A 16182-nucleotide genomic window follows, 5' to 3' on the forward strand; every position below is an offset into this window, starting at 1 on the left:
TATTTTTCCAAAACGTCAGTATTTTTCTGGTAGGATATTGGCACAATTAAAGCCATCTGTGATGCTGGTACACATTTTGTGTAATCTTTTCAAAAAGTATTTTTTCTTATAGCCAAAGAGCCACCTCCAGCTTGAAATGAAAAGTCGAAATAAAAGAATAAAATATTTTGAAATATTAAAGACAAGAAACAGCAAAAGCCTAAAAATTCCAAGGGGAAAATTAACATGTAAGACTGAAAAATAACATGAAACCTTTGTACAGAGCACAAAAACATGTATACACAAAACTTCATTCATCTGTTTGACCAGTAATTTACCCTAGTTGATTTGCTCTTTTCCATCTGTGTAGACTTCCTCTTCTTAGAAAAGTCAGAGCTGAAATTATTTTGGTTAACAAAATATTCCTTATGATGACCAGCATCTCATATAACAACTAACTAGAAAAATACTAACAAAATGTGGGAAAGTGTTGTTTGCTGGGAGGCTAACTACAATTCAAGCTATTTTCCCTCTCTGAATTTATCCAACTTGAGCCCTTTCCAAAACAATTGTCTAACACTGCCTGTAACTGGCAAGTGAGTCAAAAGAGTAGAAACATCTGTAAATAAAAAACAGTAGTAAAGGGAAAATAGCAGAAAATAGCAGCAAATTTATCAAGACATGACTGGTGCTTCTTTTTGTACTAATACCAGTTTTGAGATCAGTTCTCAACAAGACCTATGTTCTTAAAATGAGCTAGGAAAGAGAGGAAGGGAAAGACATTTTATCTTGATTAACCTTCTGCTGCCACCACAACTCAGTGGTAAAACTGAGACCTCTCCCTGTCTCTGTTGATTCTATGGGATATCACACCCATACAGAAGGAACTAATAGGAAACATCAGATGCCTCCATCAACTCAAGACTAGTTCATCAGTGTCTTCAATGACAAAATCAAGGTGTTTACTGTGTCATCATCGGCAAAATAATGAGGGAAGTCAGAATCACAGATTGCCCTCAACTTTAAGAGGATCCAAACTACACCTCCGAAGAATGACCTCGTTTTCAGTCAAGGACTCTGCCCTCACAGCCTGACAGTAAGAATAAATGGACTTGACATATTTGAAGGGATTATAGTGAAGGTGGAGGGCAAAAGTTATCATCAAACTGTGATTTTTGCATAGATTGTATTCTGTACTGGAGGATTTAAACTTTGTGATCAGATGACTTAAATAGGAAGAAAAAGAACTGAGTTGCAGATCCTCCTCCCCGGTCAGATGTTTTGTCTATTTCCCTTTTAGAGTAGCTGTTATCTGGAAAAATACGTATTTTCACTCTGCACACTGAAATACAGTTGAGATACCATTTCAACACACTTGTGCAAGTATGTCCAGATCCAGAGATGTATCCATATGTATACACAGATATTTTCAGCTCAGAGATCTGGCCCAAGTCATATAATAGAATCATGGAATAAAATCATAGAATGGTTTGGGTTGGAAGGGACCTTAAATATAACCTAGTTTGAACCCTCTTGCCATGGGCAGTGAGACCTTCCACTAGATCAGGTGGCTCAAAGCCCTGTCCAACCTGGCCTTGAACCCTTCCAGGGAGGGGGCAGCCACAGCTTCTCTGGGCACCCGGTGCCAGTGTCTCACTGCCCTCACAATAAGAATTTCTTCCTTATATCTAATCTAAATCTATCCTCTTCCAATTTCAAACAGTTATCCCTCATCCTATCACAAGAGTCCCTGCTAAAGAGTCCCACCCCATCTTTCCCTTAGGCCCCCTTTAAGCACTGGAAGGCTGCTATAAGGTCTCCCTGGAGCCTTCTCTTCTCCAGTCTAAACAACCCCAACTCCCTCAGCCTGTCCTCATAAGGGAGGTGCTCCATCACCCTGATCATCTTCATGGTCTCTGGACCCGCTCGAGCAGGTGCATGCCCTTCTTACGTTGGGGACCCCAGAGCTGGACAGAGCACTGCAGGTAGGGTCTCATAAGAGGAGAGGAGAAGAACCACCTCCCTCAAACTGCTGGCCATGCTTCTCTTGATGCAGCCCATGATACCTCATGGAATGATTAACTCTAAGCTTTAAACTGCCATGCAGTAGTGGTGGTCTACACTATTAGGTGTGGCTATTTAGGCTTCTTTGGAATTTCTAATGGAGCTCAGGAAAACAGTGGCTGAATTGCAACAGAGCCCAAAAGCAACAGAATCTGCCAAGTGCAAGTTCTGCTAAATAAGTGGATGACTCAAATTTATCTATAGAGTAATTTCAAAGAGTAGAAAGATATCTTGTTAATATAGGCAATTTAAGATCAGCAGACCAGAAGGTAGGTGTCCCTAGGTGTTTTCAAGACTGTTAGGTTGGTTTTAGACATTGAAACAGAACTCAAGCTAGAATTATGGATCCCTTCCAAAAACCAATAGTATCAGGCACATCTACAAAATTTATTTTAGTTTTATAGGTCTTTCAGGCTACAGAAAAATTGCCAACCCTATTTAAAGTGTACAGCATCTCTGCCCAGGAGTCTCAAAATATGTTTCAACACATGTTTATTTAAGCTTCCCAGTTGTATTGTGAGACACTGAAGCCTTATTTCAGGCGGGCAGGGAAATACTAAGAGATCTGGACACACTTGCACAGCTGTGTTGAAATTGCATCTAAACTAGCAGATAAACATTCTGAGATCCTCATTCACAGCCACAGTTGTGCACCTTGGACATTTCCCAACAGTACGTAGAGGGAACCTGTCTCTTAGCACACAGTCTGTGCCTCAGTTTCCATGGAAACTCAGTTTCCTCAGTTTTCAGAAGAATCCACGGCAGTTAGGCTAGAATGAAAATATGATGTCTCTGGTTGAGGTGTCTGAAGAAATCTAGACAATAAGGTGCAAATCTGTATGTAACTCGCTTTTGTCTACGTGCAGCCCAAGAAGCCAAGGGTATTGATTAGTACCTCCCCTTGAATGACCTTAATGTAAGAGTTTAATAGTTAAAAGCAAAACCAAATGACTCCACAGCAAAACAAGGAAATATTAAGTAGTAATTTGGCAGTGAAAATATGAATCTCTCATGCTCCAGTGAAATGTATTTTAGTGGACCTTCAGTGTTTGCTTTACAAAAATGGTTATGCTGTTGACTTAGAATATGGGCAGTAACAGAAGAAAAGGTTAATAATAAATGCACTGTGAGTGTACACCATAGTGTCGACGATACAGTACTGACATTGAGGCTCTCCAGAAACAGATATTTCACCGTGGAAAAGAAGATTTGCTGGGGAATATGCACACAACTTATTTTTTGGATAAAAGTACAAGTAGGATTCATGTCAAAGTAAAACACAAACAAGTAGCCACAGTTAAATAATTTGGGAATGCATAAAAGGATCTTATTGAAGCAAGAAATAGGATATTTTGGTCCTGTCTCCAAAATTTTCTGCAAGCTGTGCTTGCAAAGACTGTTAGTAGGTGTTCTTTATTCATCGTTTTTTCTCTTAACTTTAATTTACTGTTACCGAAGAGATCCAAACTTGATTACTCTCTTCAATTCAAATATATCAGCAAAAAAAAAAAAAAAAAAACGAGCAAGAAGGTAAATCTGCAGATTTTAGTGATTTAGAAGATTAAGGATGCTCCCTGATACCTAATGAGTAATGGGCTCCTCAGATGGGCAGAGGAAGGCCAAGGGCTACAGAGCTATGACTTCACAGGGCACAAGAGTGAAGCTGCTCCTTAAATTTACTGTGCAGCACTGGGCCAAATACTACTTTAAGATAAGTCACACTTCACTTACGTCATGAAAAATGCAAACAAAACAAAACCCCAGAATAACCTTTTGTGAAGCACTGAATTTTTAAAATATATCTTTTTAAAAAACACAATTTACAATTTTAAATTTTAAGGTGCCAACAAAAATTAGGATCTTTTCAAATCTTAAACTTACTACAGTATTTTACATGAGTTATAAAAAATATACTATGAGTCCGTGTCCTGGGTTTGAGTGAGTGGTGGAGTTTTTTGGAGGCAGGGGAGGGGGCTATAGGGGTGGTCCCCTGTGAGAAGCTTCTTGAAGCTCCCCCAGCTCCAAGTCAGCTCCACCTCTGCTCGAAAACTGAGCCAATCAGCTGCGCCTCTGCGATAATGCATTTAAGAAGGGACGTGGTGACGAGCAGGGGGACTTGTGAGGAGGAGTTGCTGCAGCTGTGTGAACACCAAGGTCAGTGGAGGAACGAAGGAAGAAGGAGGGGGGAGGTGTGCTGGAGCAGAGACCCCCCTGTTTCCTGTGGTGAGACGGCAGGGCGCCCCCCACTTGACACCCATGAAGATCTACAGTGGAGCAAACAATGATTTATGGCCTGTGTTTTTAAAAGACTGTTCTAGGTGTCTGTTCCCGAAGAAGGCCAGGGTCTCATGGGAAAAGGTAGCCCCGCTGCTGTAATTCAGCGCTGGGAGGATTGCAGCATGTGGGAATGTCCCATGCCGGAGCAGCTCGGGAAGGACTGCAGCCGTGGGATGGACTCCAGTTGGAGGAAGTTAGTGACCCATGCCAGAGCAGTGTGGGGAACGCTGCGGCCCATGGGAGGAACTCATGTCGGAGAAAGTTTGTGGAGGACTGCCTCCTGTGAGAGGGGAACCATGATGGAGCAGGGGGAACAAGTTCCAGAAGCTCCCCCCACCGAAGATGGATGAAGCAGCAGCACTGCCTGCACCCCCCCCATTCCCTGCCCCCGCGCCACTGGGGGAGGAGGTAGAGATATTGGGAGCAGAGCTGAGCCTGGGAAGAAGAGAGGGGTGGGGGGAAGGTGTTCTCAAGATGTGGCAATGCTTCTCACTGTCCTACTCTGTTACATGTTATTAGTGTCTGTAATAAATTTATGTTCTTTTTTTTTTTTCTTCCCTTAACGAGTCTGCCTTTTGCTCATGACCATAAAGGGTGATTTTTCCCCATCCCAGTCCTATCTGTAACCCCAAGCCTGGCTCTCTGTCCCTTCTCATTGCTGGAAGAGAAGAGAGAGAGTGGCTGAGTGGTGTTTGGCTGCAAACCAGGCTCAAACTACAACAGTCCATCTCATATTAATGAGTTCAAAAGGGTTTATTTTTATATAGCCAGTGAGAAAATATTTGTAACTCCTCAAACCATATTTTGTAAATTTATTACAATTTCATGTACTCTGTTTAGTATATCTAATGATACTCATAAAATAAATATTAGTATCTCACAAATTCTTGTATAAAGATAAGGTTTTTTGTTAATTATTTAGTTTCCATCTGAACTGAAAGATTATGATTAGCATGATCTACATACCTCCAGAAAGCTATTGCACTAATGAGCAGGGTAGGAACTTTACAACAGAGGATAACTCAAGTGAAAATGAACAATTTAGGTGCCCGACTGCCTAACAGGTAGGCATACTATTTGTTGGTATCCTTAGAAAGATTGTGGGCCTGAAAAATGTCCAAGAATCTTTGTGAGTTTTGCCCACAGTTACTGCAGGATAAATTTTCAATGAAACCTCCACTATCTTCCATTACACACCTGGAAATGTCAGTTGCACTGTTAGCACAGTTAGTCTGTACACCACCTTTTAGAAAGATACATGGAGACAGAATATTAATTTGCCCATACTACCACAGAATCACAGGATATCTCAAGTTGAAAGGAACCCATAAGGGTCATTGAGTCCAACTCCCTGTCCTTGCAGGACTACATGCATACCATAAGCCTGTGAAAATTCTGTAATATTGAAATAATGTGTGTTCAGTGGAGTTAGGCCGGGCAAATATTCAATAGTAAACAACAGTAAACCACAAAGGAAATGTTTGTTATTTGAAAAACAGGCTCTACTGCAAGACAGTCTTTGACATCTTTGACTATAAGGCTATTTTACTAATACCTTACTACTAATACCACTCTCTCCCTCCACTATATTTTTTGCTAGAAAATTCTCCATTTACTTGTCAGCCTAACTTTTTCTTCTATGACTAACATTTTCTAGTAACAGCTATTTAAGAAAGCCCTCTGAGTTTAGATTGGGACTTTCCCCTTTCTCCTTCCCCAGCTAGGTACCTATCTCAACCAGCATTTTTAAGCTTCTCCCAAGCATAAGTTCATACACAAGAAAAAATAAAAACAGATTATTTTCCTTACAGTGGGACAAGTCATCTTTGTCCAGATTTCATTATAATTTTTTCTCATAGAAACCAGAAATGAAATCATAAACTTTTTCTATGTTACTCAAGCCTTCTGTAGGTAATACACAGAACCATGAAGTAATTTTACCTTTAAGTCATAGCTTGAGAATTTTCTAGCACGAAGTTGCATGAAATCACAAATAATTTGGAATACAGAGTTATTTCTCATTTAAAGGTGCTCTTGCAGCTCTCAGGAAGCCAACTTAATATTAGAAAAGCCATCACTAATATTTGCTTATTATAACCCTGCTCAAAGATTGTGTAGCATGCCTGGAGAAAATCATGGCATCCCTGGAGTATGCAAGTCTCTAAACAATGACACTTGGTGTTGTTCACTGGCACCTTCCTCGTGGCATTTCTGAAGGATGTATGATCCTCTTGCATCATACTTTTTTTGGGATTCAGGTCTTAATTAACACTTGGAGTCATATTAGCCCCAACAGCAAAGCCCTCTGTGCAGTCATTACTAACAGTTCCATTCAACTCCACTCCTGAATTCAGAGGAAATGTGACCCCACAGATTTAAGAAGACTTAAATTTCAGATAAATAATTCAGCTTCACTAGATAAAGTTTACAAAATGCCAGCATAAAGATAGTCCTTGAAATAAGAATAAAGAGAAATACATATGGAAGATAAAGAAATGCTCTTAGTAGAAAGTAATAGTTCAGATGGTGGAGATAATGAGTAAGTGTCTCCCGCGTATAAAAATAATCTAGAGGAAGGTTTAAAATCAGAAGTCATTGAATGTTCTGATATAAATCTGAGATAACTACAAATAGAAAAGTCAGTATAAATATCTGAGCCGTTAGGAGCTCTTAAGGTCAGGCAATAGCACAACAGAAACCAACATGAAGTGATGCAAAATTAATAATCACGTAGAATATGCGTCAGCAAAGAGATCTGACTAGGTCTGAAATTAATAAAAGGGTATTTCTCCCCGTAAGTAATACTTTTTAGGCTTTTTTCTCTTTTCTTTTTTTTTTTTTTTTGGTTCGACTAAGCCCCTGGGTATGTAAATATACATCAGAAATACATCATTGATCAATATTTAAAGGATGTCAAATCAAATTCAGTTGTGTGAAGTGATGGGGAGGGGGAAACAAAGTTATTTCCACCTATTTGGGGATGAATTTCACTCTGCATGAAGTGACAAGATTGATAAAGATGTCATCAGAATTCTTGCTAACTTGCATCCTAAAATGGTTGCATGCAGTTAAAAATAATAAGTATTGTACATTCATTGCAGCACTGGTAGTAATGGCAAACCCAAACATTAAAGATATAATGAGTCACATCCTCCAAAATAATAAAATTGGTTTTAAAGTCATAAGTCTTTAGCAACTAATACATCTGGAAGACTTTTTATTTGCCTTCAGGATGCATTGACATTGACTTGATCCTTAAAATTCTCTGAGAAGTTCTGAAGAAGACTGAAGACTACAAGATTTCTTTTTTTTTTTTTTTTTTTAAAAAGAGCACCTGAACTGAAGGAACATCTTTCCCCTAATTTAATTTTCTTTTACACCAGGGAACTGAATCATATTACCCTTTTCAAAAAGTGACCATGGGCTTGCCTAAAATGAGGTAGGTACACGTCTTTGTACACTTAAGTACACTAAAGTAAACATGAGACACTTAATTTTCTTAAAATTTTAAGATCAAACCACCACAGACACACACAAACCCCTTTATTCTTGAGTCTCGAGGTTTGGCTGTGATAACTTAAAAACATCAGGCTTACACGAGTTGATGGAAAATGATAGAAAAAATGGTGTGCTCACAAAGGTCTGCAAATGACTTATAATATTTTGCAATAATAACACAAAGTCCACAAAATGTTACATAAACACAGGCCCACTGAATTAAAACAGGGAAACAAACAAAAAAAGCATGTCTATTTTACACTCATCTGACTGATGCAGAGAAGCTTTGGCCCGGGTAGCACTGATGTACATTCCGTGTTAGGAAAGCTGTGGGAACTGGAAGAGTGAACACCTGCTAAGAACAAAAGGCAGGAAAATGGGCACGTCCTGTGATACCTATGCACGGAAAATGGACTAAGCAAAATCTCATCACCTACAAGAAGGGTAGTCCTCAGGATAGCATGCAGCAGTAGTTTCACTCTCGGACTGATTCTTCAGCTGCATGAAACTGTACTGATAAAAGGACTGCTTGGGTGGGACTCATCTCCCCCAGCTTTACACACCTACAGTACAGACATTTACATCGAGGCTCCTCTGATAGAGAAAGAGAGAAGTAAGTACTTCTGGGCTGTAGTTCATCCCATTTTAAAGTCTTATTCAGAACATGTCAGGTCAATCCTGACTGAGAAGAGCCTATTTTATTTCACTGAACAAAAAAGGAGCTTAGGACGACCAGCTGAGTAGATGTCTACAGTTAGGTGAATTAATCCCTCTTTCTTCTCTCTTCCACTAAAAATGACATGCCTAAACTCATCTGCAAGTCTATGTGGATATGTAATTGCTCAGGGAATCCCAGTCTGCTGTTCCATCCTTTAAACCTATTCCTAATAGCTCTACTCCGTAAAAAGCATGTTTACGAATTCATCTGGATCTCCCCATGCATGTTTGGTCAGTATCTGCTAAAAAGCACTCTAAATTCTTAGCTGAATCAGAGTGATGTGAATAGGAATCAAAAAATGCAATTACCCAAGTTTGGTGTCTTATGGGATAGAAGAGAAAGGGACTGCTGGCAAAAGCACTTTAAAGAAATAATTTAAAGCATAAAGAATCATGAGGTTACAGTGCAGCATGGTCTTCACACTAATAGTTCAGGATTAACTTTGCTGATACAAAACATGATTGAAATACAGATTAAATTAGCAAATCAGAAATAGAATAGGTATGGAAATTAATCTGATTCACACATGGCTACATTTGTTGAAGGAAAATTAGTTGCTACCATTAAGGACTGAGTAACTAAAAAGATTGAGACCTAATATTAACAGATATAGTTAGCAGTAATACCAAAATGAACATCATGACTTCAAAGATATTATTGTTTTTAAATCAGACTTAAAAAAAAAATCTCTGCTTCTTGTTTCCCCAAGATCACTACTGACTGTAGAGTACAGTGATCTTCACGTCATAAACATTCATGTGCGTCACTTAGAAGAATATTTTCCAATCTATTTATAACCTGATTTGTTACTTGGCCATGGTTCCTAATTTCTCCGTCAATATTATAAACATCTGCCCTATGCCAACAAACTAATGAGTTCATTTTCTACCATGAAGACATGAGCCATCTTTCTACATGTCATGTCCTGTACACATCAGGCTGACACTGCCCATAACTGTATAGGCAGCAAAAAAAAAAAAAAAAAAAAAAAACAAAACACAATAAAAGCATGTTTCACTAATAAATAAAGATTTTTTTAAAATGCTGAATAGAAAATCTAACCCATTAGTACTCACCACCAAGGCTTTAGATCTGTTACTCAGAAGTTTTTCAATGTCTCTGGCTGCAATTTCCACTAGCTGACGAGGGTTGTTGGCTTCTACAGTATACAAATCTCTGTTTTTCAAATAAATCTGAAAGAGGAAAAAATTAAAATAAATTAAAATGGCAACATACATTCAAAATAAGCGAAGTGACTTGACAGAACAGGCTTCAAGATACCCTCTGTTCTTACTGGAGAGCTTCTGAAAGCCTGTTGCTAGGATCATACAAATGTGCATTGTGAAAGAAATGCTTCACCTTTTTTTCCTGAGAGGTAGAAGGTGCCACTAAAAATCATTTAATAAATCTTCAAAACTGTTTCTAGTGATGGACTGTTCAACTGCTAAATGCTCAAGGAATCTGATTCCCATAGACTGGTGAGAGAAAAGTAAAATGGAAATTCTTTACAATAACTGAAATCGAAATCAAATAGTTATTGCCGAATTTAATTCTTGCTTGAATGCTGAACAACGAACATACTGTTTGAAGTAAATCAATTAAGTTATGCTAATGTAATCAGTTTAGTCCCTTACCTATTTATTCATATTATAGTGTTAGTATTCATGAGAAAAAAAGAGGAAGAGGAAGAAAACAAATAAGAAAAGGGGAAAAAAGGGAAAAGAGAAAAAAAAGGGGAAATGGGGACAAAATGAAAGGGGGAAAAAGATAGGGAGAAGAGAGTAAAGGAACTATAATCATGTTTCTCCTCTGTCATGAATAAAGGTTAGATCTGGTGAGCAGTCATTAACTGTTTCCGAAGCAGAACATGTACATAAAAGAGATAATTTGATTGTTAAACAAAGACACTACAACCACAAGAAATAGAGAAGATAAAAGCAACAAGAAATCTATTTGCCTGTATCTGTCCTACTAGAACTGGATAAAGATAAAATACATTATTTGGGGTGATGGGGGGTGGGGGTGCACAAGAAAAAAGAAGTGGATACCTTATGGCTAGATGGGCAAATGGGGAAAACTAATTTATTCAACCAACAGATGGCCTGAGTTTACTCAAGTACTCTGCCTCTCCGCAAGGCTGCCTGGTGGGGGCTGTGCTGTCTCCTGGGGAGCAATTCCAGGCACAGGCAGGAACGGGTCCAGCGCTAATGCACTGGCTGCCATCCAGCACCAGCGCCAAGGAACTGCAGACCAGACTGAGTCTACCAGCCGCGCCAGGTTGCTCGGGTTAAAGCTATGGAGACCTTAAAGAAACTCACCAAAATATGTCTCTGGTGTTTGTAGCTGATGGGTATTTATCACAGATAGATTTCTGACAACTACAGTTATAGCTGTAAATTTTTATCAGGCATGTTTCATAAGCTGTCATAGGTTTTCATCACTTTTGAATTTCACAACACATGTGGGTTTGGGTTTCTTTGTTTGTTGGGGTTTTTTCTGTTGTTGTTTCTTGGCTTGGTTGGTTTTTTTTTGTATTTTTTCTTCAGTAGTTCAGTCTTTCCATCAGTAATTGAGTAATTGGAATATGCTTTAATTTTTCATATAGTAGCAATTATTTAAAAAAATCAGTGTATCATAAGCAGAAAACTACTACAGAATAAGATAAAAGAAGATAGTTTCTAATGAACTGAGATTATAGTTTGGATATTGTTGGGATGCTTGATTTGCTACACAGAAAGTTTATCTCCGGTATAACCCAAAATCTCTTTTTTTTTGTTTGTTTGGTTGGTTGGTTTGTTTTGAGGACAGATCTTAATAGTAGAAATTACTTACAGGTCAATTATTATTCAATTAAATTGAAAATAAGGACATTTTATCCTACAACTGATCACTACATAGTTTCCTAAATTTTTCTCTGAAACACATTAAATTTGCACAGCCAGCAGTGGGATTCAGAGTTAAATCAATTGCAGTGACCAGAAGAGTCTTACAGTCCTACAGGCAAGGCAAGAGTAGAAATCAGTTTTATAGATCCGATGGTTTGAATCAAGAATGGAAATTTCAGAGGAGAATCTAAATTGGAGTGACCCTCAAACCTGGAAAAACTCTCAGGTTTTCCCATCATCAGCAAATATTCACCCTGATCACATGAGGAACAGACATTGGTATATGGGTGTTGCCAAGTATCCATGTCTTGTTCTTTGAGGAGAAACGTGATGCCTAATTATTTAAACTTCATCCGTGACCCTGTGAAGTACACCTGCATCAAAACTTACTACATTTATAGAAGAATGGTGACAAGATTTTGCCAATAGGATAGAAAAATGTAAAATAACTTTCACCAAATTTTAAAAATAGTGATTTAAAAAATCATTTTAAAGCATTCATTTATTTTACTTGTGGAAAGTTTGGGATAACTTTGTTCAATTTTTTTCTGGTTTCTCTTTTTTTCAGACTTGTTCATGCAATTGCTTTTCATTTGTTACTCAACGGTGAAAGCAGTAAGAAAATGTAAATATAATCCCTTTTCATTTGAGAGTTTCAATTAGGCAAAAACATCTTAAAATTTGGACAAAGCAGTAGTTCATTACAAAATACCATTTTGTTGTAATTTAATTTTTCACTCAATATTATAAATAAACATTAAGAAGCCCACAAGTAAAAAAAAAAAAATACACAGTAGGGGCACAGGCAAGTATGTGCTTGAGTAATGCAGCTTTGAAGCAGATGGATGACAGGGATGACTTGGAGACTGTGCTGACCAGCTATACAAGGGCAAGTGCTGCAGTGCTGATTCCTTGACATCTTTCAGCCCTTAGTGAAATATGGTTTCTAACAGGCTGTTATGAAACAGCCTCGGCAGAAGTTAAGGTGATGGTGCACTGCATCCACACAACCATGATTTTGCACCCCACCATTCACAGGCACAATATAAATATTTTATTGGACTTAATCTTTAAATATAGAGCAAAGTTGCAGTAAGCCATACTGGTAAGGGATTGGATAGAAAATTTGCAGTTTTATCTCTGTATATAATCTGTTCTTATAACAAACATATGATCCCATAAACCCCAATTTAAAAGCAATCAATTTTTTCACACACCCCATTCCTATCGGGAAGCTGTTCCCATACCTCCAAGCTTGAATGGTTTGAAAGCTGCAGACTATCAAAGCATGGTCTAGGGTGTACATTTGTAGGAAAAAGTTAAACATTTTAATTTTTCTTCTCCAACACCAGCTATCAGAATAGTTCAAAAGCCTGAATCATTTAACAAGATCACCACCACAAGAGACAGGAGTCCTATTCATACTTCAACTTAAAAGCTTTATAACCATCATTGTTGGTCCTACCACTGAGAAAGCCTGACTCTGAGGCTGGCTTCACAAGCTGTTACTTGTCAGTGATTAAAAAAAAAAATAAGGAAAAAAAATTCAAAACAAGGTCCCACCCAAAAAACCCCTCTGAGTTTTGCACAAGGTCCCACTCAGAATTGAGTCAGTGACTCTTTCTCTGCCTCTTTGCTTTAGCCCATGACAGGGCTCAGAGCACCTATCTCCCCTGCTTCTACCACCCATGGAAGATTTATCCCACAAGCTCCTAAACAAAAGGCATCAGAAATAACTTGGAACTTCACACACTTCTTTATTTTTCTGAAGTGTCTCAAGTACCAAGGAACAGTGTAATAAATATTCACTAATTATTTAAGAGGTGTGTACATAATTTATTTGTTGCCTGCTCCCCTGTTCTTTAATTCAGCCATAGCACTGCAGCAGTTCAGTACAACAACACATGGGGAAATGATACGCGCTTCAGGATTTGGCACCCTGTGACAAACTTTTTCTTCTCCAAGCCTCCCACCTAGCAGTCAAACACAATTAGCAAAAGCTCATCTCAAATAGCCATAAAGGGTCTTATCGGCAAAGGTGTGCTCATTCCTCTTTCAAAATGCAATTTGGCAGGCTCCATGGCTTGTTAAGAAGAGCTAATTTGAATACACTTTATTAAATTGCTTTGACCGAGTGAATGCAAGTTTTTGTTGGCTTTTACATCTAAAACTGTTTTTAGTACTTTAATCACTAATGTTTTGCTAAAAGCTCTCCAAATTGTCAGTAAAACCCTGCCACTTCTCACAGAATAAAGCCTCATTGCATGACTAAGTAAAATCTGTAAGGCCATAGCACAAAAAATACTTTAATTTTTCTCTGAAATCAATAGCGATGCACTTCTTTATTCAGACAAGAATGTATTAAAATTGCTTTCTAAATGCTGAATACTTATTCTGGTACAATGAACTGCAAGGCTTTAGGGGAGAGAATATGATGGGGAGAGCCACATTAGGATGAAACAACACAAGGACAATAGTTGAATGTGGTAAAGTTTAGAAAAACTGCCAGCTCCTCAGCAGAACATGCCCCTCTCCACTCAGTCTTCAAGGACATGTTTATAAATCTCTCACAAAGAGACATTTTCCTTGCTTTCTATAAGACTCACAAGGGTAAGTCAAACATTTCTGTACAAATTGATAGAGAATGAAAGATGTACCTTCATTGTGTGCCTCTTGCTACATTGTGGCAGGCATTGGGGCCCACAGTAACATTGACATTTTATTTAAATGGCTCTCATTCTTTATTACACTCAGAAAAAGTTTCTGAGAGTAATAAACTTTCTGTGCTTTGGATCTGTGGTCTTGGCACTGTTTACACAGACTACCCAAAAAACAAGGAATAATAACTCATGTTGAATTATTCGAAACTATAATAGAATTACTTTGCCTGGTTTTTATTTGTTTGTTTTGAAACTGTCAGTCTCCCAGTTTAAGAAACAATGGAGTCTTTTCTTCAGGCAGTGATAACCTGGTTGAGGGCCCAAACATGAGACACAGACATGTCAGTCTCAGTTCCATCACCAAATACTTTAATGGACACAGAAATCATGAGACAAGATCTTGAGAAGTTCAAACGCAGAATTTCAAAAGTTAAGCAAAAACTCTGTAACTTTTCCTACCTTGAAATATGCTCTGGAACAGAGAAACAAAACAACTCAACAATTCCAGTAATACCTATATTGTTGTTTTCATTATTTCGATACTACTTTCAAGATCACTTATCTCAGCTATGTTGATGAGACACCTCTGTCAACAATCAATGCTTTATAATCAGTCTAGACGAGTAGGAGATTATCATGATGGTAAAACTCAATGATACTACTGAGCTTGGGACCCCAAATTAACCAGAACTTTGTAGTGGGTCTTCCTCCATCTTTTCTGAAAGTGACTACACCAAAATACCAAGAGTGATTGTGAAATCTTAAACTAGGTTTTACAAGCTTATATACTAATTAACTTATTATACTGGTTTGGGCTGAAATAGAGTTAATATTCCTTTTTGGGGACTAGATGAGTGCCGTGTTTTGAATTTAGCTTTGGGGTTGGTATGAGAAGAATGCTGATAGCACACTGATGTTTTCAGCTTCTACCGAGACTTCAAGGACTCTCCAACTCCCCATGTCCTGCCCGTGCACAAGGGCACAGGGAGCAGGGAGGGAGCACGGACAGAGCACCAGAACCAAACTGGCCAATGAAATATTCCATATCATGGAACGTCATGCTCATTATATAGAGGAGGGGTGGTTGGGAAGGAGCTCTCTCTCGCTTCTGGGATTGCAACTGTGGGATCTTGGTATCTCGGGGTCGCTGGCCGGGAACGGGCTGGATATTGGTTAGCTGGTGGTGAGCAATTACAATGTGCATTGCCTGCTTATATTTTTTTTTTCTATTATTGTCATTGTTCTCGTTTTATTACCATTATTAAACTGTTCCTATCTCAGCCTGTGAGTTTCCCTTCACACCTCTAATTCCCTCCCCCATTCCCAGGTGGGGAGGCGGAAGGGAGGGTGACCAGCTGCAGTGGTTGGTTGCCGACCAGTCTCAAACCATGACACTTATTAAATACAGTTTAAAAATCTCTCAGAACAAAGCAAAACTTAAATAACTGTTTTGTAAACTATTCTCTTCCTGCTCACTCCCTGCTTTTGGAGAGGGCCTCCCATGGCCAATTCCCCCTGGTCCTACCAAAAAGTCTCTTGCTTTCTACCACCATGAGGTACTAACAGGTCTCAACAGGAATCTCCACCTGCAACCCTGCCCACAGGCTTCATTTCAGTCCAGTCCTCAGCTACAGGATAGATATGCCTGTCTCCAGTCCTACCACTTTAATGGACCTTGACCCTATGCCATAGTTAGCCTGTCTCCTAGCTGGACCCCTCAGATACATGTTAAATCTTTTCTCCAGTCCTGTCTCTTGGAGAGATGTTGGACCTACATTGGAGCATTGTCTCCAACATGTCTGTGGCTCCATCTCCTTTTACTCCTGACTGGAGGCCCTGGGTCCTGAACCAGTCTAGACTTGGCTCATTGAACGTCACGTCTGAGACTGCTGACAGACTCCATTACCAGCATCCAGCTTCCTTAAAACTGTGCAGTCAGAGTTCAAAACCCCTCCATCCCTGACTCAGGATGAAGCTACACAAAGGAAACTATATTATCTTGGTATTAACTGCCCAGAACTAGAAGAATTGGAGAACGTTTTTCTGAAGTGCTTGCATGACCTAATCACGTTCAGAGCCAGACCTCATGCACCAGAAACTT

The 16182-nt window shown here is 38.9% G+C and overlaps 1 protein-coding gene across 12 annotated transcripts in view; it reads right to left on the reverse strand.

The window, feature by feature from the left end:
• CACNA2D1 (calcium voltage-gated channel auxiliary subunit alpha2delta 1) overlaps positions 1-16182 on the reverse strand; it is a 425853-nt gene that overhangs the window by 339642 nt on the left and 70029 nt on the right. For all 12 annotated transcript variants that reach the window (XM_032985225.2, XM_032985224.2, XM_032985221.2 and 9 more), the window contains exon 3: positions 9613-9729. In XM_032985225.2, the coding sequence (XP_032841116.1) occupies positions 9613-9729 (117 nt within the window). The remainder of the gene's footprint in view (positions 1-9612; positions 9730-16182) is intronic.

This window comes from Tyto alba, unplaced genomic scaffold (assembly GCF_018691265.1).
Source record: "Tyto alba isolate M040663 unplaced genomic scaffold, T.alba_DEE_v4.0 Super-Scaffold_2, whole genome shotgun sequence".
NCBI classification, from domain to species: domain Eukaryota; kingdom Metazoa; phylum Chordata; class Aves; order Strigiformes; family Tytonidae; genus Tyto; species Tyto alba.